Source organism: Astatotilapia calliptera, chromosome 3 (genome assembly GCF_964374335.1).
Source record: "Astatotilapia calliptera chromosome 3, fAstCal68.1, whole genome shotgun sequence".
Classification (NCBI taxonomy): domain Eukaryota; kingdom Metazoa; phylum Chordata; class Actinopteri; order Cichliformes; family Cichlidae; genus Astatotilapia; species Astatotilapia calliptera.
Genome location: NC_137424.1, coordinates 69,429,527 through 69,455,428, shown reverse-complemented (window position 1 = coordinate 69,455,428; position 25,902 = coordinate 69,429,527). Strand labels below are relative to the sequence as shown.

The 25,902-nt window shown below is 38.4% G+C and overlaps 1 protein-coding gene and 1 long non-coding RNA gene across 3 annotated transcripts in view; one reads left to right on the top strand and one right to left on the bottom strand.

Annotated features, from left to right (window-relative positions):
• Positions 1-8,744: 8,744 nt before the first annotated feature.
• Positions 8,745-19,345, top strand: LOC113018467 (desmocollin 2-like protein). 2 transcript variants are annotated; one of them, XM_080298920.1, is made up of 14 exons: positions 8,745-8,904; positions 10,395-10,485; positions 10,592-10,800; positions 10,894-10,995; positions 11,151-11,300; positions 11,564-11,708; positions 11,797-11,951; positions 12,081-12,215; positions 12,370-12,555; positions 12,700-12,890; positions 13,530-13,613; positions 13,705-13,772; positions 13,940-14,055; positions 17,075-19,345. In XM_080298920.1, the coding sequence occupies exons 1-14, from the start codon at positions 8,866-8,868 to the stop codon at positions 17,084-17,086; spliced, it is 1,683 nt and encodes a 560-aa protein (XP_080155046.1). In that variant the 5' UTR covers positions 8,745-8,865; the 3' UTR covers positions 17,087-19,345. The 2 variants fall into 2 exon arrangements, with proteins under 2 accessions (XP_080155046.1, XP_080155047.1); XM_080298921.1 differs by lacking the exon at positions 8,745-8,904 and adding an exon at positions 9,813-10,259.
• Positions 17,648-25,902, bottom strand: part of LOC145425701 (uncharacterized) — a 36,241-nt gene continuing 27,986 nt past the window's right edge. The window contains exon 2 of the long non-coding RNA XR_013906433.1: positions 17,648-17,720. This is a non-coding gene — a long non-coding RNA (uncharacterized LOC145425701). The remainder of the gene's footprint in view (positions 17,721-25,902) is intronic.

Genomic DNA, 25,902 nt, shown 5'->3' with positions numbered 1-25,902 from the left:
GCTGCTTCCAAATAGAACACATTTCATTCATAATGTTGTAAATCTAAGCCCATTATGTATTCATGATCTGAATCCTGGGTTGTGTGAAATCCCAGAAGTAAACCGTAGACCAGTGGTTCTTAACCTTGTTGGAGTTACCGAACCCCACCAGTTTCATATGCGCATTCACTGAACTCCTCTTTAGTGAAAAATAAAATATCTTTTTTTTCAAATTCAAGACATAGATATGTTTTTTTTATTGGTGCACAAAATGAGCCGTGCATGTCACGGTGGAGGCTCTGCCAAACCCCTGAGACCGACTCACCGAACCCCTAGGGTTCGATCGAACCCAGGTTAAGAACCACTGCTCCAGACAAAGTGAATCTCTGAACTAAGGTGAACTAGAGGGAGTGCCAAACAGGCTAGGACCGCCACTGCTGACAGAGGCGAGGCTACCAGACACTGACACCAACCGGGCCCTCTGACCCCCACCAGTAGGCAACGGGTGAAGTGTCTTGTCCAAGGACACAACCCCCGAGACTGATGGAACCGGGGCTCGAACCAGCAACCTTCCGATTACAAGACAAACTGCCAACTCTTGAGCCACTCCACACAGATAAACAACAGTGTTTCCTCTGCTGAGATGGTTTATAAAGTGGACATTTTCTGCTGAGGGTTATGTAGTTATTACATAGTTAAACAGTCAAAAACATAATACATGTTAATCAGAAACTAAAGGTCAGTCACATCAGTAAGAAGAACTGATGTTTTTACTGCAGATTCTTTTCCATTCACAGCCACCTTTGGTTTTTAATAAAGTGATATTTTTCACCAGGTTCTCCACACTTATACATACTGAAAATAATACCATTATGTACCCAGACTAAAAACATGGAGCAGAAGGGACTCGTAGTAATTTGAATCATTTTTGAATTTCAAACACGGATCCAAAGTTTCTTCTATCATGTCCTGTATTTACACTCTGCTCTCTGTGTTAGCCCTGTTTTCTTTATTACATTGTGACTCAGTAGCAGTAATGTAAGTTCACCCATGTCCCCAAATAATCCAAACCAGTTTCATTGAAACTGGTTATGTCAAACTGTCAAATTTGAATGCAGACTATAAGGTGATGTTTAGACTGGACATATATCAGTGCTTCTTACTAAAACATTTCCAATACAAACAAAGGGAACTAATTTTTAAAGATACAATAGACTTTATAAAAGTTTGACCTTAATGTGACGTTGGTCCAAAGTATTTAGGATCCGCATATATCATTCCCTTTATGCATGTTGTCAATACAAGCACTGGCAGTGAGAACCAGTTTTGACATAGCAGATAGTTGAGAACAATCTCTTGACCTTGAAGGAGGTAAAGGTCATACAATATTTTAAACCTTCAAACTGTGCTATATGTTGACAACACATACCCAACTTTTAAGAATCATAGCGTCTAAATTCTACATTTTCTAAGTTATATGGTTGTCCATGCTATAAGGTTTACTGCCAAGAAGCTTTGTTACAACAAAGAAATAATCAGCTAAACACAAATGAACTTCCTATTTGTGAAAAACAAATTTAATTAGTTAAAAAATCTGCTGTATGTTCTTAAAGAACTTAAAGTAAGTGGGTTTAGACATGTTCCTGTACGTTGTACCAGACACTTCATTCTTCTTCTCAGTGAATGAGATGTAACACCTTTAATCCTAAGTCTGTTACTGGGCTTCCCTTCCTAAAAAACACAATTCTGTATCATCATTAAGTGCAATAATCTTTTCTGTATTTTTACTCAGTTGTATATAGCATTCGTATTCTATTTTTATCTTATTGTATATTTTTATTCTATTTTATTCTACTGTATATAGTATATTATTTTATTCTATTCTGTACAGCTGTGTACTGTATTTATTCTTATTGTATTCTAATTTTTGCGTCATAACTTTTGCACTGTCCACTTCCTGCTGTGACAAAACAAATTTCCCACATGTGGGACTAATAAAGGTTATCTTATCTTATCTTATCTTATCTTATCTTATCTTATCTTATCTTATCTTATCTTATCTTATCTTATCTTATCTTATCTTATCAGATATACCAGATTCTAATACCAGTTCTGTTAACACCAGTGCTGTGTTATCATGACGTTTAATAATAAATATGTTGATTTGAAAATCTTTGAGTAATTGCTTTGATAACTTTGGCCATAAAACACGCTCCAACACTGTAACACTGCTCTCTCAGTCATATTTTCGCCTCAGTGTAGCATTGGTAACAGTGAGACAACACTGTCACCATGAGGTCAAACTGGGAAATTACACCAGATAATTCTCATCCTCCAAATGTTTATTAAAAAAATACCTCCACACATTTGTAAACACTAAAAACATCTAAAGAGCAAAGTTTCTGACCATTTAGTTCAATTTTAATCATAAGGTGATAAATTGCAACAAGTGTTGCCCAGAGGTGCTTTATATTGTAAGGTAAAGAAACATTTGAAACATGAAGAGGCAGGAAAATAAGACTGTGAGATGATCATCCATGATTTTTTAATGAGCATCAAACCACACAGAGGAATTTAGGACAAACATTTACATAATGTCCTCTTTTTCTGAAACGAAGCATGCAGTCAAGTAGATACACCTGCTAAACTCAAAAATTAAATTACATTTTTTTCTGCTGCAGTAAACTAAAGTGTAAGAGCTACAGAGAAGATTTAAAGTGACATGTCCACACAAACCAACTCATTCATTTATTTGTCTGTTTGTGCAGGAAGAGTGCTGGGATCATGATCAGAGTGAGTGTGATGTCTTCTTTCAGGCTAACGTCATTAAACACTTCAAAACAATCTAGAGAGGTCAGAATTAATGCATTATTTAAAGTGAATTGCTGCCTAATGCTCTAGTTTACATATATAGAGAAGTAGTGAAGGTGAGGCAGTTGCGAACTACAGTCTGAAGTCATTAATGATTCTTCAGCGCAGACCTGATGCAGATGCAGCTTCCAGCTCTGATAAGTGAGGCCTCACACCTGCATTCTTTTTATTGACAAGCAGGGAGCAACTCACAATCATAGCAGCAGTCACAGTTTCCCGGTGACTTTCTGGGTAAATTTTTGGTCATATTAAAGCAATAAGATGAGCATTGATCCGGATGAAACAAGATGCTCCAAAATTATGAATGATTTCACTGTTTTAAAATGTTTAACTGTTTTGTGCGTCTGCCTTCACACTGTGGTGATGGAGACTTGGCATATTTCAGAACAACTTCAGGAGAAAGCTGGAGGTAAAGGACAACGACTTGTAAAGGGTCAAGACAGAGTTATCTTCAAATAAAATATGGAATGAGGACTGTCTGCCTGCTTAGTTTTACTTTGTTTGGGAAAGAAGGCAGTCTTGAGAGATGAAGTGAAGTTCATTGTTACAGTTATGAAGATCTGGATTGAATTTAGTCAATGAGGTTGTGGCAGGGGTGTGGTGGTCTTTGGCCTGCTGTAGGGTAGGGGTGGCACAGTGAGCTCTCAGGGTGGCGTCGAGATGTGGCAGCGAGGCAGATGTGTGCGCTCAGCCTAATGGCTCTTTTTCCCTCTGTTTGGATACAGTGACGATGGAGACAGAGGAAGAGAGACTGAAGCAGTGACTGTTTCCTGGGCTCAACAACAAAATTTTTCTTGAGCACAGAACAGCCTCACTGAGGTAAACTCCATGTCTGAGCCATGTCAGAATCTGAATGCAGCAAAGTGGATTTGGTTTATGTGTGGACACTTAATTAAGCTTCAGTGACAGAAAAGATCAGAAGTTAGATTTAGATCCATAGAAATAGAAAGGGGACTCAAGACAAAATTAAAGTTACTAAGCTAAGATTTTATTGTGTGGATTTTAATAGTGTCATGGTCCTGGGTCGTGCGACCCAGTGTTGAGTTTTATGTATCTTTTGTATTCATTTATGCTCTAGCTTAGTTCGTCTAGTTAATTTCTAGGGTGCTGTTTAGCCCTTTGTTTCTTAGTTGTTTATGTCATCTCCTCCTGTACTCAGTCTCCCTGGTTCGTGCGTCTACCTGTCATGCGTCATGTCTGCGTGATTATGTTCAGTTCAGGTCACGTCCATTTAATCCCTATGTTTCCTGTTTTACTTTGAAAGTCTGTGTCTAATGTCAGTGTATGTCATTAGGTTCATGTGTATCAGCTGTTCCCCCTCATGTGTTTCCACTTCCCTTGATCATCCCTTATGTGTATTTAGTCCCTGTGTTTCATTCAGTCTGTGTCGCATCGTCTGTGTTCCTACCCTCCAAATTTTCACGGCCAGTCTTTGCATTCTTAGTTTTCTGAGTCTTCATAGGTTATCGCAGTATCAGTTTCCCGGTTTAGTTATAGTTTAGTCACTGTGCTTCTGCCTTGTTTAACCTCTATGTCATCAGCCATAATAAAGGCTCACTTTCAGTTTAAATTCACTCCTGTCTCCTCACCTGTGTTCGCACCTGGGTCCACCACACACCCCCGCACGGCTTGTCTCCACAGACTGGGATTGATGTGCGTATAACACAAAACTGGGGTGAAATCTTGAATATCAAGCAGAAAATTGAAGCACTTGTGGTGGGTCTGCAAGGCTGAGTGTCTGATGAAAGATGGTAAATGGCCTGTATTTATATAGCGCTTTACTAGTCCATAAGGACCCCAACGCACTTTACATATCCAGTCATCCACCCATACATTCACACACTGGTGATGGCTAGCTACATTGTAGCCACAACCACCCTGGGGCGCACTGACAGAGGCGAGGCTGCCGGACACTGGCGCCACCGGGCCCTCTGACCACCACCATAGGCAACGGGGGAAGTGTCTTGCCCAAGGACACAACAACCGAGACTGCCCAAGCTGAGGCTCGAACCGGCAACCTTCCGATTAGAAGGCAAACTCCCAACTCTTGAGCCACGATCGCCCATGAGACAAATGCCTTACAATGGCCTGTAATGTGGTTTTTTTTGAGCAAGAATAGGGCAGCAGACATTTTAATTATGTCCACTATGTCAAAGTTGTTTGAATGAATGAGAATGGATCTTTTGACCATTCAGGACCCCACAGTAGAAATTCTAACTACTGGGTAAATGACAGGGAGATGACAAGAAACTGTTTTGGAGGTACTGTGGGCCAATTAGAGGAGAACCACCTTCCACCACAACAACCCCCAAAAAGCAGGAGCAGCATCTGTATGTCTGATGTGTGCAGTGGCATGGTTGGTATGTGACAGTCAAGCAATGGCACTAGGTTCATCGCTGACATCAGGTGAACTCCAGCAAGCCCTGAAAAGTATGGACAATTCTGGCACCATTATTCCACAGAATGTTGCAGGAAATCAAGGAATATGGCAGACTACCATTAAATATGAATTCAGCCATCATTATTCTCCTGCTAAAACCAAAGCAAAGACATTCCTACCATTTTAATGTTGATCTTAAAACAATCTGCAAAGCTCTCTAAAAAGATTAGAGAAGATAACCCATCTCACAATACATCCTGACGAACTGGTTTCTTAAAAGGGAGCCATTCATTAAAAATGCACATAGATTATTTAATTTAATAGACTGTTCATGTAATAAAAGCACTGAAACTACAATATTGTCTCTAGATGCGGGAAAAGCATTGGATAGAGTACACTGGAAAGTTTTTATTTGTAACTCTACACAAATCTGGTTTTGGAAACTGTTTCAGAAACTGATTAAAAATATTATATAATTCCCCAAAAGCATCTGTCAGGCTGAATGACCAAACATCCTCCAATTTTTGTCTCTAGAGGGGCACCAGGCAGGGATGCCCACTCTCCTCTTCACTGTTTGCAATTTTTATCAAACCACTAGCAGCAGCAATTAGACAGGCTATAATTATTAAGTGCATACGATGCAAGAGTGTAGAACATAAAATCTGTTTTTATGTAGACGATTTGTTATTTTTCCTTCAATTTTCACAAACCATTCTCTCTGGGGTCATTCCATTAATAAACTCTTTCTCAAGAGTTTCAGATTATTCAATAAACTGGTTAAAGTCTACAGTTCTTCACATAAAGTAGGCTGTAGGTTACATTTTATATTTGCAATTGTTCCTGTGTGCCAACATGCCCACATTACTGTTGCACTGCAGGCTCCATGAAAACAAGAGGAACCCCTAAGGCACAGGAGTCGAACTCCAGGCCTTGAGGGCCAGTGTCCTGCAGGTTTTAGATGTGTCCTTGATCCAACACAGCTGATTTAAATGGCTAAATGACCTCCTCAACATGTCTTGCAGTTCTCCAGAGGCCTGGGAATGGACTAATCATTTGATTCAGGTGTGTTGACCCAGGGTGAGATCTAAAACCTGCAGGACACCAGCCCTGGAGGCCTAGAGTTGGAAACCCCTGAAGAGTGTAAAAGTGGTGATCTTGAAGAACCAAACGCCTACACAGGCATCAACATCGTGACAATAAAAACTGAGAGCAAGACTGAAGATCCAGCACCTGCAAACTGGACTCTGGATAAAAATATCTCTAATATTAACAGTTACCCAAATGTAATAACGCTAACTAATTAACATTTAAATTTAATACAAAATGTTTATATATTGTGTCATAAAATAAATAAATATATATTAATACATAATCAATAATGATTTTGTTATGGTAGAAGGTGAAAAATCAAATCAAAACATAACATAGTTATTTCTGTAGTTCAGAAAGGTATCTAAAAAAATAATAAATATGCAAAAAAAAAGTGCATACAGGTTTTATTATTGAAGTTATTATCATCACAAAACTTAACTCGGATTTACAACTGCTGTGGTGCAATTTTCTTTTTTTCTTGCAAGGGACTTGCTGATCTGCTGCCCTAAGAGAATGTGTAGACTTTTTGTTTGTTTTCTCTTTTTTTCACTTTCACTTTGAGTCAGCTGTAGGATTGCATAGTAGGTTTAACTGGCTCAGTGATGTTTTGTTTATTTTAGCTGGTTACTGCCCCGAAGCCACACTAGTTTGTATCTAAAGTAAATGGAGTGTAGGACTGTGATTACACAGCTCTGTATTGTTTACCATCTTATGATTTACAACAGTTAAACCACAGTAACAACTCAACACTAGTATGGGAGATATGAAGCTACATACACTTTAGAAGAATAAACACATTTTTGACAACTGACATTTTTCCTCTGCAATCAGACTTGTTTCTGTAGATGCAAAATATTGTGTGCCTCCCTCCATACTTGTTATCTTGATGTAAGTGACTTCTTACATTCCTTGATTTCAACCTGATTGTCTTAATGTCAGATCTAATGAACTTCCAAAACAGAGCTACCTAGATCACTTAAATTACACAATTGAAAGCATGTGTGTATTGTTTGTGTATTTATACACAAGCACTCATATATATTCAAATAATTAAAAAAAAAAAAATCTCTGTTTACCTGTAACTACCGCACACCAAATCCGGTCGTTGGTACTTCCTGGCTTGTGTAGCCACTAGGTAACAAAAGCTCAACACTGCGCTTAGCATCCTGGAGCACTTCTGTTGTGTTTTTACGTGCTTCGAAGTTTGTAAGTGCTATGGAGTTTTTAAGTGTTTTGGAGTTTTTACATGTTTTGGACTTTTTACGTATGGCGTTAGTTTTGTGCCACTATTCTGAGCACACGTAAAAAAAATTGCAGGTGCAAGTGTAGCATTTTGAGGAGAAATTTATTTTGAGCAAAGAAAAGCTGAATTTGAGTGAACAAAATTAATTGCTGTGTGCAAAAAATGTATTTCAGTGTTTGCTATTATCCACACACACACACAATAGCAGCCCTTCTCGCTCGATTTTTGCATTTGCGCTCACTCGCAATGTGTTGCTCGCGCTCTCAACATTTCTGCCTGTGCACGCTCAACTCTTTCTGTACACCGTTATATATATATATTTGTGCCAAAAAAACAGCCAATTACAGACTTGGATGCAAAAAAAATCTGATTGGCTGTTTTGGTCTCCAATCAGCTCGAAATGGCAAAATGCAATATCCCAGAATCCATTTCGTCCAAAACGCAAACCAGGCAGCAGCGGAGAAACACAGAGTGGCGGAGTTTGAATTATTACTCTGTCTGGGTCACAAAATAAATGTTTAAGTTATTTTCAAGCGAGAATGTAGCTGTGTAAGCTTCAAATGGCTTTATTGGTAATGAGAAAAGCTATGAAACACTGACTTATTTAAAACATTTTCCTAGGAAGTGCATAGATAGTGTTATCATTATTGACTTTCTTTTACTTTTTCCAGGTCGCAATAAGAAAAATTGTTTGTGACAACTGGTTCGGTCTAAGGTTAGTTTTTGGTGGAGTTTAAGCGAAATCTTAGTGTTGATACTAGTGTTGGTTTGCTGGTTGGCCACAACTGTGAATCCTGGTAGATGTGTTGTATTAGGAAACTGTATTAGTCCTGATGAGCAATGACTAATTCATTACTGCACACAAGTCTTGACAAAAAAAAGCAGGCAGACCAGTATTTCTTCAAATACGTGTACCTGCAGCATGCTGTAGTGTTATAAGAATATTGTTTATACTCTATATGCACAGATTTATATAAATAATGCTACATGGGGAAATAGTAAAGCATTTAGTTGCGGTTTAATGTCTTGCAGTAAAATAGACATGTTGCCCCTGCTGGTGGGGAAAAAAACGTGAATATCTGCAACTTTCAGGGAGGTTTCTCAGCAGACACCAGCGAGCACAGCCCGAAGCTATTTCGCTTGTTTAAAATTCCACTTGGGTGTGCCGTCTGAGAAACGCTTGTGTTTTTACATGGATAGAGAAGTGAAGCAATAGACAAGAGACAAAGCTCTTGAGTTAACACACTTACACTAACCAGACTCCCAGACGCAGGACAAAGTCAGTCTGTTTTTTCCAATAATGGGGAAACTTTTGATTTCCACCACCTACCTAATGCTGGTAAGTGCTTCTAGTTTGGTTTTAGAGCACGCCTACATGATTGATACATGTTTACTTTCTGTCACTTTTGTCATGCCAGGAAGCATTAAAACATTTAAAGGTGACAAGTCAGTTTGAAACTCACTTTCACCTTTAATGCACTCTCTAACCTTGCTTGTTGCTATTTGAGATTTAGACTACCTGTGCTGTGAAGTAAGATTCACAACCACAGTGGTATAAAAGAAGTCCCAGAAAAAACAAAATTGTCACGGCCGTCATGGCCGATGTGTTTGTGGAGCGGACCTAAAAGCAAGCATAGGAGAAATAAACTGATGATCAAACAAAAAGTGAGCCTTTATTACGGCTGATAAAAAAAAGAAAAAACAAAACAGAAAAACAAGGCGAGACCAAACAAAAGTGAAACCTAATCTGGGACTGAACTGAACAAACTATGGAGACAATGACACGAGACATAAGATGAAACCCGAACAGGTGAATGAAAAACCTTGAACGTGAAGTACTTTAAACATGACATGAGCATGAACCTGAACTGCTGAAAGCAAACACTCAGTGGCCTGTCATTGTCGTCATAGTTTGTTTAGTTCAGTCCTATTTTAGGTTTCACTTATGTCATTCTTTTCAGCATAACCTCACATGTCTGAATTTACAGTTATGTTTTCATTTTGACATACTGTATTAGCACAACTGATCTAAAGTCAGACAAAAAAGAAACTCTGATTAGAAAAAGGTACATTTTTTACTGTAACAACCGCATATACACACTCCAAACATGCTAAATCTCTCACAAACTCTCTCTCTCTCTCACCATCACTCCTTAAATTCCCCCCTCTTTCTAAACATCCAAATGTCATGTTGCCAGAAGATTTTTTGATTGGTCAACATTTTCCATTTTTCCACCAACACAGGTGTTCTTTGTTTTGTTTTGTTTTTTATGCTCATAAGCTGAGAATGCTTGCTAGAGCTGTCGTTAGACATTAAAGGTGAGGAAAAGATGCCACGTATATATTGTTTATCATGACTCTGGTTTTACGTGGCCTATCAACACAACTGAAAAACTGTTATATATCATCTTTTTGCTTTGTCATCTTGAAGTAGTCATGTGATTGGTTTACCACAACTACTTTATTAATCCTCAGTCAAACAGCAGCACTCATGCGATAGTGGGGTGTGCCGTCTGAGAAACACCTGCCTTTTTACATTGATAGAGAAGTGAAGCAATAGACCAGAGAAGAAGCTCTTGAGTTAACACACTTACACTAACCAGACTCCCAACACTTTGACGCAGGACAAAGTCAGTCTCTTTTTTTTTTTCTAAGATGGGGAAACTTTTGATTTCCTCCACCTACCTAATGCTGGTAAGTGCTTCTAGTTTGTTTTTAGAGCACACCTACATGATTGATACATGTTTACTTTCTGTCACTTTTGTCATGCCAAGAAGTATTAAAACATTAAACGTGACAAGTCAGTTTGAAACTCACTTTCACCTCCAGATCCTGTCCTGTGTGGAGTCGTGCTTTCTGCTGAGATCTCTCTACGTAATTGTACCTGAAATAATTCCAGCTGGATACCAAGTAGCAAAAGGTGCCGCTCTGTGTATTTGTGTTATTCCTTCAGTTTGAAAAAGTGTTGTAAGCCGAATGTTTTGTGTTTTATGTCTCTTTTTATCTTTCACTTTCTCGCTTTTCAGTTGAAACCGTCGGCTGTGATGCAAAATCAGTGCAGTTAACTGTGAAGGACCCGAGTTTCACAATAAAAAGTAACGGAGCAGTCGTAGCTTTAACGTCTGTCTCAGTGGCAGAAGGAGGACGGATATTTTCTGTGTCTGCTCAGGACAAGAGTGGACGGGAAAGAAAGATGGAAGTTCACCTTGTCCGCAGTACAAAGCCGAAAAGACATGTAAGGCAACTGCATATTGTGAGTCGTTTATACAGGTCAGAAGGAACAGTGCATCTTTTTTCTAACATGTCCAAACTTGTTGGAATGTCATAGCGACGAGGCCAAGGCTCCCTGAACCGCTCTAGAAGACGGAGCTATGCGAATTTGAATGTAGTGGAGAACTATGAAGGGAGCTATCCAAAACTAATTAGCAGGGTGAATTGAATGTTTAATTTTCATCATTTATGATCACTGTGGTATACAAATGTTTATTGTCAATACACATCAGATTGTAAAGACTTTATGAATAACAGAATCCTTTTTTTCTTTTCCTTAATATGTATCATTTTATTTGGTTTCTGCTGTGGCAGGGGTCAGATTCCCCAGACAGCCGTTATTGGTACTTTATTGAAGGAGAAGGAGTCGATATGTATCCAACTGGAGTGTTCAGTATGGACACAGACACGGGGGCTCTGTTCTTGCTCAAAGCAGTGGATCGTGAGGAGTTCCCAGAATATAATGTGAGTGTGAAGATGACACTGATTTAGAAGATTTGTAAAGAGTTCCAATAATGTTCCACAGTCATCTTTAACAGGTGATTTATCAATCATTCAAATAGCTACAGAGTATTTGTTCCTCTACTGAGCATGTTTGTTTATTTATTTTTTCATTCAAACCTGGAACTGGCACAGTTCACATATGGAGTCTTGTTATGTTCCTGAGTCTGCTTTCTATATTTGTGTGCATCAAACTAGTCAAACGTTTGTTTGTTTTCCCTCTATAGATTTTGATGATTGTTTTTGACAGGCATACTAATGCGGAGCTAGATGAGAAAGCCCCCCTGAGAGTGATTGTAGATGATCTCAATGACAATGCTCCAGAGTTCGTAGGTCCTTTACACTTTACAGTTCCTGAGCACTGTAGTGCAGGTGAGAAAGACAACATACAGTAATAGTTGATTCTGTTGTATTTGACTTTCAGTGCAGTTGCTCTAAATGATTATGGGTTACAATACAGGGACTGTGGTGGGAGTGGTGAGTGCAACTGACAGAGACCAAATTGGCACCGACCATGTGAAGATTAAATATACACTCGTATCTGGATCAGACATGTTTACCATTCATCCAGAAACAGGTGTCATCACAACAACAACCAACACCCTAGACAGAGAGGTGAGCACTGCCTCTGCATCACTGATACCTGTGAACTTTATGTAATTGAAAACTTGCATTATTGAAATCGATGATGCAAGTGCTTTACAACATATTTTTATTATAATACTTTGTAACATTTCTTTAAAGGTAAAAGACAACCATGTGGTGACTGTAAAAATCCAGGATATGAACGGTGCACCAAATGGTCTGTTTGCCACATCGACAGCAACAATTGCTCTGAGTGATATTAATGACAATCCACCAACCTTCATGAAATCATCTGTAAGTGTTTGAAAGAAGTGTCAGTTTGTAATTTGGCTGAATAACTGAAATCATATCGATTGATTTTGGCGTCCTTTTTCTACTTATTTCACCAAAATACTTTTTACTGACATAAGTAAACAGCAATTAACCCCCTCTGCTTTTTTTCTTGTAGTATAATGTCACTGTGCAAGAAGATGAAAGTGAAAAACTTTTACTTCGAATTCCTGTTCAAGATAAAGATTTGATAAACACATCAAACTGGATGTCAAAGTTTGTTATTACTAAAGGAAACGAAAATGGAAATTTCAGGATAGTTACTGACCCCCAAACAAACGAAGGGCTTTTGTACATCACAAAGGTGAGACTGGATTATTATTCAATTCATTATTATCATTTAGTGATGTTGGTGGAAGCATTTTGCATGGATCACATCTAATGCAAAGTCAGCCTATATACAACTGATTTATATTTATAAACTTTAAAATGTCTTTCTTTTTTCCAGCCATTAGATTATGAGAAGACCAACGATGTCCAGCTTCAGATCACTGCACAAAATGTAGCATCACTGAATGGCAGCAGTGCCACGTGGCAGTCCATCCCTGTGAATGTCAATGTTGAAAAAGTGGATGCAGTCAGGGCTGGACTGGGACAACAGATCGGCCCGAGCATTTTGACCAGAGACCAGCCCACCAGGTATTATAGGAAAAATCATAAAGCCTTTGAATGAAAACAAACGCTGTTGTGACAGTGATGTACAGTCTTGTTGGTATATGTATGATTTCTATACATTTTACATCAGATAAACACTTTGGTTGTAAGATTCAGACACTTATTTAATAACAGCCAGACATTTTAAATGAAAATAAGAAAGAAAAGTATTTCTTTGTGCCCCCCTCTCCCTGTTAATGCCCTACCTGGTCCCCTGGCAAAACTTTGCTAGACCCGCCCCTGCACAGTTACCAGCTGTCAGCTGCTTAGAAAAGGATCCTGGGGTTATTTGTCTCTTAGAAACAGTTCCTAACTTCCTTTCAACTCATTCATGTCACCTAAAATGTAAACCTGTTTCTTCATCACCTTTTCAGCTCTGATGATTCAGTAAGGACATCTCCTGGTTTCATCTTCATGTTTCCCTCTCACCAAACTGATATCATGACCAGCAGCTTTTACAGCTGTTGGCTCCAGCAAATATCAGCTGATACTAGAAATCAATATTAAATAAATTCTAACAACAGCTCATCAAGCTTAAACCTGCTGCTGTTGTTTAGCGTGACATCTGCCGGTTTCCCCGTTCTGGTGCAAATTGAATTAATCGCCTCTGGTTTTTTTCCACAGAAGAGCGCTGACTTCACCGCACACACCCACTACCTTTTCACAGCTCTTCAGCCAATCACCTGGCAGAGAGCAACAAACTGCCAGGTGACACTTGTTACATATGGATTCAGGGTAAGATGGGGTGTGGTTGCTTTTTGGACACTTGGAAAAATGACTGATTCACCTTTTCCTGCAGGTCTGTGTCCTTCGGACTACTAGGAATTATGACTATACTGTGTCCTGTGGTCCTCCTCCTACTGCTTTGTGAGTCTCCCACTGTGATTAAGTTGTAAGGGTTAGTTGGGGGTTCTCTTGTAGTTTGCTCATTGCATATTAGGAAGCGACCAATGCTGCATACAATAGTGTAGGTATACCACACATAAAAGCACTCTGTGAGCTCTGATCTTGAATATGCCTGCTTTTTGTTGCAGTCCTGGTCCTTGTATTTTTCTGTCTAAAAAAGAGAGAGAAATTGCAGCTTCATGACTCTGGAGACACTGGAGGAATCCCACTCAAATCTAACACGGAGGCCCCAGAGGACAGCATGGTAAGGATAGTAATGTGTAACCAATGTCTCCGTTTCCAGGTCTTCTAAAAAACACACACACACACACACACACACACACACACACACACACACACACACACACACACACACACACACACACACACACTTATTTTGTTTTACAAGAAAAATCTTCTTGAAAAATGGGTTTAAAAACATAAACAACTATGGGATACTGTTTGTTCATGATTTGGACAGGGGGAACAAATTACGGAATTATATATGTATATCTATTATCCCTTTAAAGCCGGTCGGAGCGGACACGCTCCATTTTGCATAACTATTTTTAAATCCCGGTAGCTCTGCAACCACGTAAGCTAGCGCAATAATTTTTTTTGCATATGAAACCGGAGGAGTTGTACTTACATCTTATGCCATCAGCTTGTCCTCGGTCACAGTTTCCATCCACATACAGCTTTGCAAAAACTGCATAAAAAGCACTTGCAGCAACAAAAACATAATATTCCAGAAACACGCTTTGCCAATCCGATCAGCTGTTCGTAACACTTCCTACGTCCATCAGCGTGAACTATCACATGTCTGGCATGACCTGCCCAAAACCGGAAGTGACGTCATTTTGCGGAAATGTAGTTTTTTACCATCGTGGCCTTATGAGACTATACTTGTGTTTTTAAAAGTTATCTTTGACTTTATGACTTTCTGTGTCGTTTCTGGGATGCTTAGGACTCATATTGCACTGCTGGAAATAGTTTATTTTGATGCATATGCTGTTATTTTGCAAATTTGCACTATAATATATTTTTTTGTTTTTCCTGCAGTATATGAAAATTGGTGTATCTCAAAAATAAAACTATGAAGACACTTAAAATAAATTTCCTTTGGTGGGAAACTAGGTTGTGCAACTTTTTTTTGTATTTACAGTTTTGAGGGATACGCCTCTTAAATTTCTCTAACTACAAATATATGTTAAAAAAGCAAAAACGATTTAAAAATTTTCTGTAGTTTATTGCACTTTTTTGCAATTTATGTAATTACTATGCACTTAATGCAGACATATTATTAAAATTTGGGCTATAATGGTTGTATTGATGTATAGCAACTTGAAATGCTCCAAAAAATGGCTCCACAGCATGTAAAAATATAATATAAGCTCTGGCGGACTTGGTTCTATGGTAGGTCTTAAAGGGTTAAATATATCATTATATATCTCCAAAAGTATTACAAATTATCTCCAAAATTTCAGGAGTAGTTACGTTTAGTTACATTTCATTTATATAATTTTTCAAGGGATCTTATATCTGTTTTCACTCTTGTATGCTTTTCATACAAGTTTCACACAAGACAGATACAAACTTTATAAGAAGCCTCGTCAATAACCTGTCAGTTATGCTAGCAGTGTCCAAGCATTCTTTTTTTTTTTTTTTTTCTTTTCATACCACGCACCCCTGCAGTGGCTCTTGGGAACCTCTGTTCTTTATAATTGGGAATCAAATGGCCACTATCTACATCATGCAATGTTGTTTATTATTACAAACATGTTATTTGTTTGTTTTTGATACATCCAACAAAAATGTCTTGTGGCAGACCTTTGCAAAAAAAAATTCAAAAATAAAAAAAGCAGAAGTTTATTTTTCTGCAGTAAAATAAATGTCTGTGAATGTCTGTAAAATATATTATTTCTCTAACTTGTTGGTGATCTGTTTGCTCGATGTGTAATATATATATATTTATATATATATATATTATAGATATTATAGATTTTTTTTCACATTCTGTCTCTCACAGTTGAAGTGTACCTCTGGTGCAAGTTCCCCCACCAAATAATTTTAGGTGGGGGAACTTGCACAATCGGTGGCTGACTAAATACTTTTTTGCCCCACTGTGTGTATATATATATATATATATATATATATATATATATATATATATATATATATATATATATATATATTAGGGGTGCAACGATACTCATATCGATATTGAACCGTTCGATACAGTGCTTTCGGTTCGGTACGCATATGTATCGAACAATGCAAAATTTTTAATTTATTTTATCAACCTTGCTTCTGACGATGCTGTCTGTGTTGAGCGCTCAGTGGATCTGCCCTCGACAGTGCAGCCTAGGCGGAGTAGTCGAACGCAGATTCACTGAGTGCAGGGCAAGCTAGCAGACAGAAGCTAAGCTCCCCTTGCAACATGGCAAATTGAACCTCCCCCACCCTCATTCAGATCTGGCGTTTGGAACTATTTTGGTCTTCATGTGACGTATGACCCTGAAGGTAAGCGCGTCATGGACTAAAGTAAAACAGTATGTTGGATGTGCCACGCAATGCTCAATTACATGGGTGGGAGCTAGTGTGTTAGCGCAGTTAGCTCGTTAACGTGTTGGCCATCCAGCCTCAGACACGGGGCGATCGGTAGCTCGTTAACGGAGATTTGCCGTGTTGTGGCGTTAACGTCATTTCAGATTAACGCTGACAGCACTAGTGGGAACACAACAAATATGACTGCACATTTACTCCGACATTATCCTAGTGCAAAGACAAGTGGAAGCAGACAAAAACAACAAGCACACATGCTACAAACTTTACCCGAGTCATTTAGACAGCCGTTAGCACACGATTCTCCTTATGGGGACCTGATATGTTTAATATGCTGCTGAGAGTATAGCCCAGAAGAAGCGTATAGTATAGCTTTTAGTTTGGAAAGAGCCATTTCTCTGTAATAAACTCTCTTTTCCAAAGATGAATGTTTTCTCGATGAGATAGATTTATTTTTGCATTACTTTGTTGTTTAAGCAACATTAAATTTAAAAACTGTACTTTTGAGTTAAAATATATATTTATAATTTTAATAAATGACAAATTAAAAAGGCATGAACATTTTTTTTGTATCAAAAAAATATCGAACCATGACACCAAAGTATCGAACCGAACCAAACCGTGAATTTTGTGTATCGTTGCACCCCTAATATGTATGTGACCTTCAGTCATGTCCTGAGCAGCTTTGAAAGTGTTGTATGCTTCCTCCTATTATCCAGGCTTGGGAGTAATAACAGGTAATAATAACAAACTACCTGTGTCTTCCAAATGGGAACAGAAGAGGATGGGCAGCATTCAGGGGACGTGGCTCTGTAGCTGACTCAGAGGTCACGGTCTGAACGCTTGGCTTGTTACTCTGGTAACAATGTAAAAACAGAACAATCAAGTGGTGCACGTGTGTACCTGCTATTCTTTGTTGCTTTATTTTGTTGTTGTTGATGTTGTTGTGTTTTTTGGGGGGTTTTTTAAGCAAAAGTGGTTTGCACTAAAAACTATGTAGATGCAATATTTTGGAGCTTTGTACGTCAGCAATCAATTCTCTAAAAAAATTATATCTTTATTTTTGGAGGGTAAGTTTTAATTAAAACAAATGCGTAATGAAACAAAATAACAATTACCTAATATTGCAAAATATGTAATGTAAAATTACACCTTCATAATAATCTATTTTAGGCAGTGTTGATTTACTTCTGCAGAATTTCCTAAAGGCACAGAAATTGTGTGTAACCATGTTTTACTTCAACTCGCAGACTGTGAGACGGGTGCAGTTTGAGCTCACTGTAAGTCAGGTTGTTGAAACATTTCCAACAGTAGTCGTGTTACAATCTGCACGAGGGCAGAACTGGAGCACTAACGTGTTACTGCCTGAAACTAAATACCCTATATGTATTTTGCGTTTTTAAGTTGTTATTTGACATTAACATTAAGGAGTTGTGTTTAATTTTTGCTGCTGTAGCAGTTATTTGTGGTTTGTTTTTAACATTTAAAGGAACGTGGTTATAAAACAGCATAATCAACAAACATACAATAAGCAGACATGCACCCATACAACTTGTACTTTTAGTCTTTACTGTTTATTTGTTTAAGTTTTTGTCCAATATCTGTTAATTTGTAATTAAAAAAACAAAACAAATGTCCTTGTGATTTTTCTGGTTGTACTGTATATAAAGGTCAGATCCAAAATGGTTGTTTATTGTGTTCAGGTTTTATGTGCACTCTAGTGTTTCACAGGGTGGAGCCCACATACACATAATACACTATGTGCAGTGTTCCAACATCTCAACTCCTTGGCTTATAATTACTTCAGTCCTCTGCAGATCTAATTGGTGCACTGATGTTATTACTGACAAACAGCCCTGACCCACTGAGGTATAGACCCCACTGGACTTCTGAAGGTGTGCTGAGATCTGAGGAATTTAAAGGCCAAGTCAACATCTCAAATTTGTTAGCCTCCTCCTCACATGAACTGCAATACACCATGCATTTTGACACCTTTCTTTCAGAACCAGCATCAACCTTTTTGGTTGTTTGAGCCACAGTCAATTTTCCGTTCGATGGAACCACACAGACCACCCTTCACTCCCTGCGTGCATTAGTTGCTGGTTCACCACTGTTCCTTACTCACGTTCAAGTCACAATGAAGGTCACAGCAGTAATCATTATCACAGACTCATTAGACCAGGACATGTATTTCCCGTCTTTTGTTCTTAGTGAAACTCGTGTGGTCTTCTGGTTATTTGAGTCCCTTTTGCATTCTGGCAATTCTCCTCTGTCGTCTGACATCAACAAGGCATGTTCACGCTAACTGGATATTTTCTTTTTTCCAGACCATTCACTCTTACACATGTAAGATGAAAAGTTAGATGAAGGAACTTTGCAGCTTGTATGTATAAAAACAGTAAGAGTACAATGAGGCTCATGAAAGAGGTGCAGATTAAAGAATTGTTGTTGGAGCTGAAAAAGAAAACACAAAGATCCACATCTATTTATGTTAGAGCGCCCTCTATTTGATGATGGCGTGACATGATACTGGCTTTAAATCAAAGTAACAAAAATCAATTCTCTGTGCTCTGTGGAAATTTGTTATTTTAAAGTACATAATATAAAGTGGAATATCTGAGAAAACAATAATTTAGGTGTAATCTGGAAAGGCCTAATATTTAAAGAAAGATGATATTAAATATTAAGGAGTGAAAGCTTGAAATCTGCTGAGTTTAAGGAGGTGCGGGAATGCAGTAATGAATGTGATCTCCACATGAAAACCCTTTAACTGTGAAACTGTTTCATGGTTTTTATTTTTTGCTGAATAATTGTCTCTCTGACTCTGAATATAGTTTCCGGATCATTTTGACACTTATTTCTACACTCTGTACAGAAGGTGTCTGGAGGATTTTCACATGACAAGCTCCTTATTAGAGCACATAAAAGTTGTTGACTACGTATTTAGGTTTCAGGTGACCAATAAAAATAAAGTTCTGGCTCTCTCCATATTCATTTAGTAGCAGTCAGTTTTCGCACCTTTGACACTGACTTAAAGAAAGCATGTTTCTAAAAGAGTTTGTAGTTTTTACAGACATAAACAGAAAGATGCCAAAGATGCAAGGAGCAATGACGTGCAGACATTAAGTAGATAAACCTGTTGATAATCGCCCAAACTTTCACAGCCTGAATCATGAATGAGCTGCAGAAATGCATCAAAGTGTCAACACCAACTAATACCAAGGCGAGATATAATCTCTCCAGCATGTCCTGGGTCTGCCCCGGAGCGTCCTCCTGGTGGGACATGCCACGAACACCAGGAGTCAGGTATACAGGTACACCTGTATACATGTCATCCAAAAATCCACCACACTCACTCTCATTTTCGAGTATGTTTCATGACAAACTCACATTATTTCTTTTGCTTTTTCTCTCTCACACTCACACCTACACAGACACACATAGAAACAAACAGCAAAACTTCATGTTTGTTTGTGTATCCCCTGTGTTTTGTCTTTCAGTTGCAGTTTGTTGTTCTAGTCTGTTTTGTTACAAATGCAGCAGTTGGAGACCCAGCATGTCTGTTGGTTTCATCCCCCCATGAAATCATTGGGAAATTACACAAATATTGGTGGTTGCCAGCAATATTCCCTCAGCCTCCATCAGATGCATGTACATTTGACAGTCCTAGGTGACTTTCCTCTTGAAGTAACTGACAGTAACTAACTTCACAAAAGTTTTAGAAAATATGACCTGTGACTTAGACATTGAGATTAAAGTAGCTTAGATATATACTTGAAATTCTTAGGCGCAGCTAGAGCATGAATTTCCACATCCTATGTCATCATTTAGAAACTTGGGTGCTAGCACCACCCACATCTGCCCAGCAGGGTGACGACTACACCTTATCAACCTTTACAGCCAGATGAAAGGTAAAAATGGGGTAAATTGAAGACGTAAATGAGAATTAATAAGGAAACAATGTGATGATAGATGGTGTTGACATGAAGTCCAAAGTCCAGACTGGACTGCAAAAAGATCATCTCAGATACTTACATGTGTTTTTATTGTCCTGTTTCATGGAGGCGGTGTACAAAGAGACAACAATTTTTTTGTCTTATTTATGCACAAACATCTCATGATAAAATAACTATAATAGTTAATAAATCAATGTGGTTGATTTGATATGTATTGAATTAGTCATGTTACAGTTGTGTAATAGTGATAATAGTGTACCTATCGTTTCTAAATCACTTGTGTATGATATAACTGTATTAGCACTTCCACATAAATTTAAACTAGTTCAACATCAAATCTAAAGCTAGTTTGGCATTTAAAACTACTTTCACTTTGAATCTGAAACTTTGACATCAAATCTGAAAACTATTTCAACATGTAGAAGATCATTTTGTTACATACAGCTTTCTTTCTCTTGTATCTAAATTACGTCTAACCCCTTTACCCCAGCATTATTCCTTAACTGAGGCAGTATCCTACTTCCTGCCCCTGTTCTTATTTAACCTGTCTGCTACTTATAGCCTTTTGAACTGTGTCTAACCTTTGTAGGCTGCTGGTTTTCTCCTTGGCAATATGGCAATAAGCATGCAAGGAAGACATTGTGGTAATAGGGTCAGTTTCCTCTCTTCTGGTGAATTCTTTAGTAGAACGCAGACTATCGATATTTTAGAGATATTCACAATTCTTCTCACAAGAATAAACACTTGAGAAAATGCTAGCAATGTGACTACCTCTGTTTAATGCACACGATTTCCACAATAGACAACAAGTCTGAAACCAACTAAATATCAAATCTGGAAGTAATTTTACATTCAAAATTTATCTGACATAAAATCTCAGTCTAGTTCAAAATAAGATCTGAACCTAGTCTGCCATCAAGCCTGAAACTAGTTCAACATTATCATTATCATGTCCATCTGTAAAGATGTCTCTCTGTAAATGTGAAAACAATAGATTTGTTTTACAAACTAGAGGTAAAAACACAGCATTCCAGTACAACAGGCTACAGAGGAGATACTGGCAGCTGCTAACAAGCCCAACAAGCATCACTGGAGTATTTGTTCTCACATCATATGACAGAACAAAACCGTGGATGGAAATTGATGATGCAGTTACATGGTGGGGAAAGCTGTGTTCACGTGGCTAATTAAAGACTCCAGGTACAAGATGAGTAGAAAAATATTTTTTTCAGTCTTGCAGTTACTGACAAGTAAAAAGTTAAATTACTTCAGTAATTGTTCAACTAAATTATTAAGCAGCTATTTTATATGTTTAGTTAAAATTTCCAAGGAGAAAAATCACCTGTGGTACTTTAGTGTTTACATGTTATTTATGTTGTGTCATTGGGTATCATGCTGTGTCACTACTATTGTATTATAAAGTTTATAAAGTTGTTTTCAGAAATATAATATACTTTTAAGACGTCATCACCCACCAAATATAGATTGGATTCTGTTTTTTTGCACAGTGTGTTGTCTGTTATCAGAGTTTCAACTCAGTTGAAACCTGGGAGATACCTTGGTGACATGTGTTTCCCGGCTCTTTGCCAAAATAGCCAATGAAACATGAACCAACCATGCTGTTGCACTTCATATTTTAAAAAAGCTGGTTCAAGTTTTGTTTGGCGGATTGTTTTTAGAATGCAGTCCACGTCCACCAGATCTCCAGACTACAGCTTTTACCACAGAGACAAAGATGCCTGCGTCAGTGTGATGTGTTGTAGTTTCATGGGTCAGTATACAGCTACAAAGCTTTTTCTTCATGTTTTACAGTATCAATTTAACCTATGCAGTTGCATGTCAAACAACAAGTGTATTTTTTGTAGATATTGTCATAGAAAGCTCTGCAACACTTAGAGTCCCAGAGAGCCATTTGGCTTTCTACCTTTAAAACCCGCCTTCCAGCCAAATGGCTGGCAGGCTTTTAGCTAGGCTTTAGCTTCAGCCAAGTGGAAGCTAAATTGGCTAGTCATTCATATGTAAATTAGGTCGTTACCTGAGAAGTGGGGGAGTGGGGGTGTGTGAATGATTGCTGATTTCTAACTGCCAACTGCCAACTTGTGTGAGGGGGTGGGGAGCTGCTAAAAGCTGTGAACTTCCTGTTGTGTTCGTCTTGATGCATTCTCAATCATCCAGGGAAATAAATCTCCAAAAGTCATCAACTTGGAGTGGTTAATTTCCTGAGCCACAAGGAAACTTGTGTTTCAGTTTGCCATCTTAGGGAGAAATCAACACACATGCGTGTATTTCCTTTGTTGCTGAGATTTATTGATAAAAACAGTACAAAAAAACCTCCCAACCATTTGTACACATATTTACAAATAATAATAAAAAGTGAGTGAGTACATACAGAGGTAGAGGTACACTACATGTACATATTAACATACAGTTCAAAGACATGCATTAAGGTGCACACTTGGGCATCTTTTATTTAACATGGTTATACCATTGTGGATTTTTGCTAGTTAAATATGCTCAAGAGTCAGTCATATGTTTGACATCGAGCTGAAAACTTGAAAAGATACATATATTTCAAAACAGTAACATTGCATATCTAGAGAAAATGTTTTTGGATAACAGATGAGTCACATTTTAAACACTGTTTTAATAATCAAACAGACATTTATGAAGCACAGGATACAACAGACATGCTTACCGTGTGAAAGGGAATCTTGGAGCAGAGAAACACCTGTATTTTTGCAGTCATTTGAGGGACTAATATTTTTTGGGAATTTAAATTGTGCTAACTCACTTTGTTCAACACATTCCACAGTAACATTAAAAATAAAACATTAGAACGAATTTTGTTAGACACAAGAACAACCCAAGCATCTTTTTCGGGAGCCGAACTAGGGATTACAAATTTTGCCGTGCCCATGGGGCCAGTGCAAGGTTGTGCAGCAGATCCTGGCATGGAAGCTGAGGGTCCAGCCAGCCCCAGCACCCCCATAGCGCAGACTTTGCTACCTGCACAGAGCGTTTCTGGTGTTGTTGTTCTTGTGAAAAAGAGAATTGCCATCTGACGTGGCTAGACCGTCACCGGGGACCTGGTGAGAGGTTAAAAAAATGATCTATGCTGTCGATAGGGCTGTATTTTTTTCAGAATAAATTCTTTTCCATCTTATGCACTTAAGTACACCGATTTAGCGATGAAACTCAAAAAGTGCGATGAATACACACACACACACACACACACACACACAAACAGTATGGAGATGATAACTTGGTATTTGTCAGGGAGGAGCTCATTGAGTGTAAGTATAGAGGAGGAGGAATTCCTACTCGTTCTTCATGTACACTGCATTGTGCTTCGTATTGAAACTGTCCATATCTGTCCTTGTAACATTCAGAATAAATTTGAGATTAAATGGCTGAGAAAAAAAAATCAGTGTTGAGTTTAGTGGTTCCTACAAGAGAAATATTTAAAAATTCAAGTCCTAGATGGACTCTGAGGGCTGGACAGTGGTGCATCACGGGAGAGAGCGAGTCCATTTTGTTTCTCCCTAACCAGTTAAAAGTATAAATCTGTAGTGTATTTCAGGACATTTTACAGAATAACATGAAAGTAATATAATGAGTAGTAAAATAAATCACTCTGATATGTATACACTGATAGGATACACTGATCAAAGCAAAGAGAGTCTCCAGATCTGATCTCAGCCCTATAGAAAATCTGTAAAGGGAACTGAAGCTTCAAACTGCCACGCAGCAGCTCATAAACCTGAAAGACTTTCTGTTGAGAGGAGTGGCACCCCCCTAGATGTGTGTATAGTGTATACCTGCTGAAAAACTACACGCGCCACCAGTCCCGAGCTTACCTTCCTGGGCTGCTTACTGAGGATACACTCTGCGTCAAAAAGTCAGTGACCCCCTCCATGACTGCAGCTCTACCAGAGCGTGTCAGCCTGCTGGCCACCTTACTTCCCCTCACAGTCGACCAGAGCCAGGCTAGTTGGTTAGTCAAATCAAAAATAACTATTATTATTATTGTTGTAGGCATTTAAGAGCACTAATTAAAAATATGAATGTATATAAATATAAACATATATTTACATTTTTTAAGTAATAAAAAACACAGAAATGTAAATTAACATCTTTTTTTAACCTGATGTCACCTGTACCTGCAGCAGCCTGAAAGGAGGGATATTCAGAGGTTTCAAAAATGAATTTTTAACATCTTAAATTTAAAGCATCAATTTAGCTCAGAGGAAACATCTGAGTTTCACCTAACACCATCATTACTGTGTAAATTCAGGATCCACTCCTTTCACCTGCTACACCAGTTAGCTGCTACAAACCAGGTGATCCTAATGGGAGAAGCAGGAAATGCAAATATGTACAGCCAGAGGCGGAGCAAGAAATTTAACATAATTTTCCAGAAGCGAAAGTAAACGTGTGAGAGAGCAGAGCTGCAGTTGAGTCCTGTTTGTCTCTGAAAGAAGATTCATCTGTCAATCAGGTTTCTCTCAGCAACAGTGGTGAGTGCAGCTGATTACTCTGTTCATCACAGTCACATTGGTTCAATAGAAATGTGCTCATATAGCCACAGATCCACTGTAGAAACACTGAGCTGCTGTTTGAAAGAGTCTCACTGAGGCACTGCTCAGGACTTGGGAATGAACCTCGAGGTGTCCAAAAGTACCTCCTATCTTATATTCCTAACCTGCTTTCCTTGACCTTAATGAAGACGTCACTGAGGTCAAGGAAAAGTTGGTAGGAGATATGATAAGGACTTAGGAAAAGAGAAGAGCTGTGTGCTGAGAATGGCAAAAGATTAGAAAACGCTGATCTTACTTAAACGGGTCTATCAGGCTTCTCTGGAGTTAGAAGAGGTCTTCTAACACGCTAATGTTTTATGAATGGCATATAAACCATTTTGCAGTTGGCCTTAAGGAATAAGTGTTTGTAAGAGTTTTACTTTCAGGAAGACATTTCAATGAGTCATGCAAATGTAACTTAGAAAGTTTATGACACACAATTTAATGCCAAATCCACAAAACCTGTTGTGGAGAATGCTGCTAGAGCTAAGAAGCAATACGAGCATACATGCACGTGTCACAGTAACATAGTAACTGGGACGGCAGTTTTCACAGAGAAACGCTTGCACCTGAGCGCACACTCGACGGTTGTGGTCAGCAGGCCTGCGGCACTCTCTCTCACACTCCCTTGTTGGGATTTTTGAGCCAATAATTTGTGTTGTTCTTTGCAGATTGCTGTGTTTTTGGGGGTTTTTTTGGAAAAATGTGGGGGTTGTTTTGGAACGCACCTTCTGTCTTTTTGACTTCTGTCTGACTCCACATTTCCTCTTTTTATTTGTGCTTTTGTTTCAGTTAGCTCTTTCACATTAAAAGCAAAGCGAAGGCAGGCCTTTATTATGAAGCATTGAGAGGAAATACTCTGTTTGTCACAGAGTGAGGGGAGTTTTGTCAGTAGAGCTGTCTCACATGCCACCATTTTCATCATGAATAATAAAAACAGGAACAGGAAGTTAAATAAATGGTGGTGCAATACCATCAGCAAATCTTATCTTATCTTATCAGACAGGGAAGCAC

Coding starts and splice junctions, on each gene's coding strand:
- LOC113018467 (XM_080298920.1), top strand. CDS start 8,866: ATGGGGAAACTTTTGATTTCCACCACCTACCTAATGCTG. Junction 10,486..10,591: donor TGGATACCAAGTAGCAAAAG/GTGCCGCTCTGT, acceptor CTCGCTTTTCAG/TTGAAACCGTCGGCTGTGAT. Junction 11,301..11,563: donor AGGAGTTCCCAGAATATAAT/GTGAGTGTGAAG, acceptor TTCCCTCTATAG/ATTTTGATGATTGTTTTTGA.